This window comes from Bombyx mandarina, chromosome 22, assembly GCF_030267445.1.
Source record: "Bombyx mandarina strain Sakado chromosome 22, ASM3026744v2".
Classification (NCBI taxonomy): domain Eukaryota; kingdom Metazoa; phylum Arthropoda; class Insecta; order Lepidoptera; family Bombycidae; genus Bombyx; species Bombyx mandarina.
The window spans coordinates 8,937,761-8,941,847 of NC_143228.1; the positions used below are offsets into that span (position 1 = coordinate 8,937,761).

Sequence of the window (4,087 nt, forward strand, 5' to 3'; positions counted from 1 at the left end):
TGGTGGAGCTTGATGGAGCGTAGTCGGTAGTGCTGAGGGCGGGCTTTGCGCGACCCAAGCCACTTGTCTCCTCGCGTGCCTTTATCAAGACGTAGTCTCCTAGGAGGAATTGGGGAAAAAGAAGGATCTCGGTCTTCCTCGTCTTTCTCTTTTTCTCTGGAGGCACCGTAGTCCGACCTAATTCGGACTGTTACCACCCTCGACCGGGCGTTAAAAAAAAGAACGTTATTCTTCCAAGTGGAAGCGGAGTGCTATACATGTAACTAACAAACCAAGCCTCTGTTAGCTTTTGACAGAAAGACCGAAAAGGAATGTACGGATTGTTATGGCCTTTATTCAAAGTATAATTCATTAAAAAAAATCTACAATTGAAAATCTAAATATGTATTGCATTTCACCCTGCAATAGGCCCGACCAAAAAAAACATATATTATATCCTGATATTTGTAGCCCATTTGCGCATCTAAGCCCTGGAAAAGTCAACAAATTTTCTGTCTTACCGCCAGTAAAGTTTGTGTTGATCAATCCTTTCTCGAACACAAATATGTAACGCGAATATTGATATATTGTTTGTTGAATAAAATATATTATACAGACTGATGTTTGTGCCGGTGTGCTAGGTTACTTTGTTGATTATAATACAAATGTATAATATGTTTTTACGTGCTACAAAATGTGTAACGAGAAAAAGACAGTGAAAAGCTTACTGAACGAGATTCAAATCAATGCATGTCAAACGAGGCGTGAAAATTTTGCAACATGATGTTTTTGGACGACAAGAATGTTGTCGATCACAGTAATTAATATACAAATGCAAACATATTATGACAATATCAATGCCGTATTGCGTAAAATTGTTCGATGAAACGGTATAAATATAAAAAAATCTCATCAAACTACATCAGTTAACCAGCGCATCTTCTCTAGTCAAAATGAAATTCTTTGTGAGTTATTTCAATATCCATATATTAATACAAAAAAAAATTGTTACTTTTAAAATCGTTCTTAAATTTTGAACTTTATTGCAGGTGGTATTCGCAGCTGTTGTAGCTGTTTCGGCTGCTCAGTTTGGAGGATTTATCCAGTCAACTCGGATCCCTGGCTTCCCTCGGCCTACTATACCACCACCTCCACCTCCCAGACCGACCATTCAGGCTATTCTTCCTAACCGTGTCGCAACTAATGAGCAGGCTGCTGAAATTATCAGTTATCAGAACGAGATCCTCCCTGACGGCAGCTACAGCCATGGGTAAGTGATATCCTTCTGCAAACTGAATTGTTGATATAACAAATTAAAAAAAAAATCTATAGTGTTATCAGTAATTTGTTAAATACTAAAAGCTATTCAGTTAAGTCAAGGCTTTGGTGATTTAGTAAATTTTAACCTAGAGGTTGTATTTGTTCTAAGTTATTCTAATAATAGAAAAATCGATTATGATCAAGAACGATAAGAAATGATAATATTGTATGCTCTCAAAGATCTTTGTTAAATAGTTTAATTGAAAATTCTTTTAAGGTTTGAGACTAACAACGGAATCTCAGCTCAAGCACAAGGAACTCCTCGTGATTTTGGAGGCAATCCTCCTGTTGTGCCTGTAGTATCCCAGGGATCGTTCGCCTGGACATCTCCTGAAGGCCAACCAATTGTAATTACCTACACCGCTGACGAGAACGGCTATCAACCTCAGGTAAAAGTTGATCCATAATTTTTAAAGGAGCATTTTTGTTTGGTTTTTGCGAGTATAATAAACACAAGATTAACTAGTGAATGAAATTTTAATTGTAATTAAGAAAAGTATTGAGAAACACTTATTTAGTTAGTTTTATTACAGAATGTCAGTTTCTTAAATATTGCACAATGATCGATTGATTTCATCTCATCGCTGATGACGCAATTTTTTTTTGAATAAGTTAAATTTTCGTGATTTAGTCTTTAAATGTGTTTATTAAAGCATCTTTTGTTTCAGGGTGATTCTATTCCTACTCCACCTCCAATCCCAGAAGCCATCCTCAGGGCTCTGGACTTCATCGCAAGAAACCCACCAGCGCCCCAGAAGAAGTGAATTAACTTTAACTGAAATGAATCTTAGAATTTAGTTAATTTAAATGTAGTCATCAATCAATTGAATTCTATTGCCATATTTGAAAATGTATCGTTATAGTTCTCTAGTTTGATCAGGTCAAACATATTGGCCTTTGTAAATGTGATATATTAAAGTAAATAAAAACTACTCGTTGAAAGATGTTTAAAATAATTATAAAAATATGAAATCCGCGAATAAAGTTTATTATACAAAATTATGTTTTTTGGTGTTTACTCTTATCATTTTTACAAACTTGTCTTGTATATTATATAAAAAAAAGTAAATTATAAATAATAAGAAAATATATATTTAAACATTGGGCTATAAAATTATGACTCAACACTTCATTTGACAGATTTAATTTTTTCACAAAATGTTCATTAAAATACTATTCATTCATTATTAATAGCATTATTCTATTATGATTAATTCAAGTTTTTCTTGGGAATTATTACGTTTCTTTCGGTGTATCTATAATAAGTAAATTTAAATTTATTTGTAGGTCATTTTTTTGGTATTTATCATTCATGGCTTGTAAGTGGGAACGAGCTGACGGCCCTAATGTTGGTAAACATCATAGCTGAAATCCTTAAGATGAATAATAAGACAACAAGTCCAGCTTTTAATTTTATTGTATTACGACTGTCCCGCCTACTATGGATGACTGCTTCGCAACATAGGCATATTTGTTGTAACTACCCGTAAATATGATATCGCGATACGCCCTGCGATAGTGGTTAGTAAGTATTAATGTTATTGGTAAGGATATATTCACATTGTGATGACTATAGGCTCCTGTAACCACTGGACATTTGCGGGCTGAAAGCTGCTTCACTTAGATGTTCAGCTAGTGGTCAGTAAATACTAATGTTATTGGTAAGGGTATATTCACATTGTGATGACTATAGGCTCCTGTAACCACTGGACATTTGCGGGCTGAAAGCTGCTTCACTTAGATGTTCAGCTAGTGGTCAGTAAATACTAATGTTATTGGTAAAGGTACATTCACATTGTGATGACTATAGACTCCTGTAACCACTGGACATTTGTGGGCTGAAAGCTGCTTCACTTAGATGTTCAGCTAGTGGTCAGTAAATACTAATGTTATTGGTAAGGGTATATTCACATTGTGATGACTATAGGCTCCTGTAACCACTGGACATTTGCGGGCTGAAAGCTGCTTCACTTAGATGTTCAGCTAGTGGTCAGTAAATACTAATGTTATTGGTAAAGGTACATTCACATTGTGATGACTATAGACTCCTGTAACCACTGGACATTTGTGGGCTGAAAGCTGCTTCACTTAGATGTTCAGCTAGTGGTCAGTAAATACTAATGTTATTGGTAAGGGTATATTCACATTGTGATGACTATAGGCTCCTGTAACCACTGGACATTTGCGGGCTGAAAGCTGCTTCACTTAGATGTTCAGCTAGTGGTCAGTAAATACTAATGTTATTGGTAAAGGTACATTCACATTGTGATGACTATAGACTCCTGTAACCACTGGACATTTGTGGGCTGAAAGCTGCTTCACTTAGATGTTCAGCTAGTGGTCAGTAAATACTAATGTTATTGGTAAGGGTATATTCACATTGTGATGACTATAGGCTCCTGTAACCACTGGACATTTGTGGGCTGAAAGATGCTTCACTTAGATGTTTAGCTAGGGATCAGTAAGTACTCATGTTATTGGTAAGTATATATTCACATTGTGATAATTATAAGCTCCTGTAACCACTAGACATTTGTGGGCGGAAAGATGCTTCACTTAGATGTTTAGCTAGGGATCAGTAAGTACTCATGTTATTGGTAAGTATATATTCACATTGTGATGACTATAGACTCCTGTAACCACTGGACATTTGCGGGCTGAAAGCTGCTTCACTTAGATGTTCAGCTAGTGGTCAGTAAATACTAATGTTATTGGTAAGGGTATATTCACATTGTGATGACTATAGACTCCTGTAACCACTGGACATTTGCGGGCTGAAAGCTGCTTC

General features: G+C 35.9%; 1 protein-coding gene across 1 annotated transcript; it reads left to right on the forward strand.

The window, feature by feature from the left end:
- Positions 1–917: 917 nt before the first annotated feature.
- Positions 918–2,272, forward strand: CPR39 (cuticular protein RR-1 motif 39). Its single transcript, XM_028176029.2, has 4 exons — positions 918–944; positions 1,029–1,249; positions 1,517–1,688; positions 1,968–2,272. Exons 1-4 carry the CDS (start codon positions 933–935, stop codon positions 2,061–2,063), a joined length of 501 nt encoding a protein of 166 aa, XP_028031830.2. The 5' UTR covers positions 918–932; the 3' UTR covers positions 2,064–2,272.
- Positions 2,273–4,087: the final 1,815 nt, after the last annotated feature.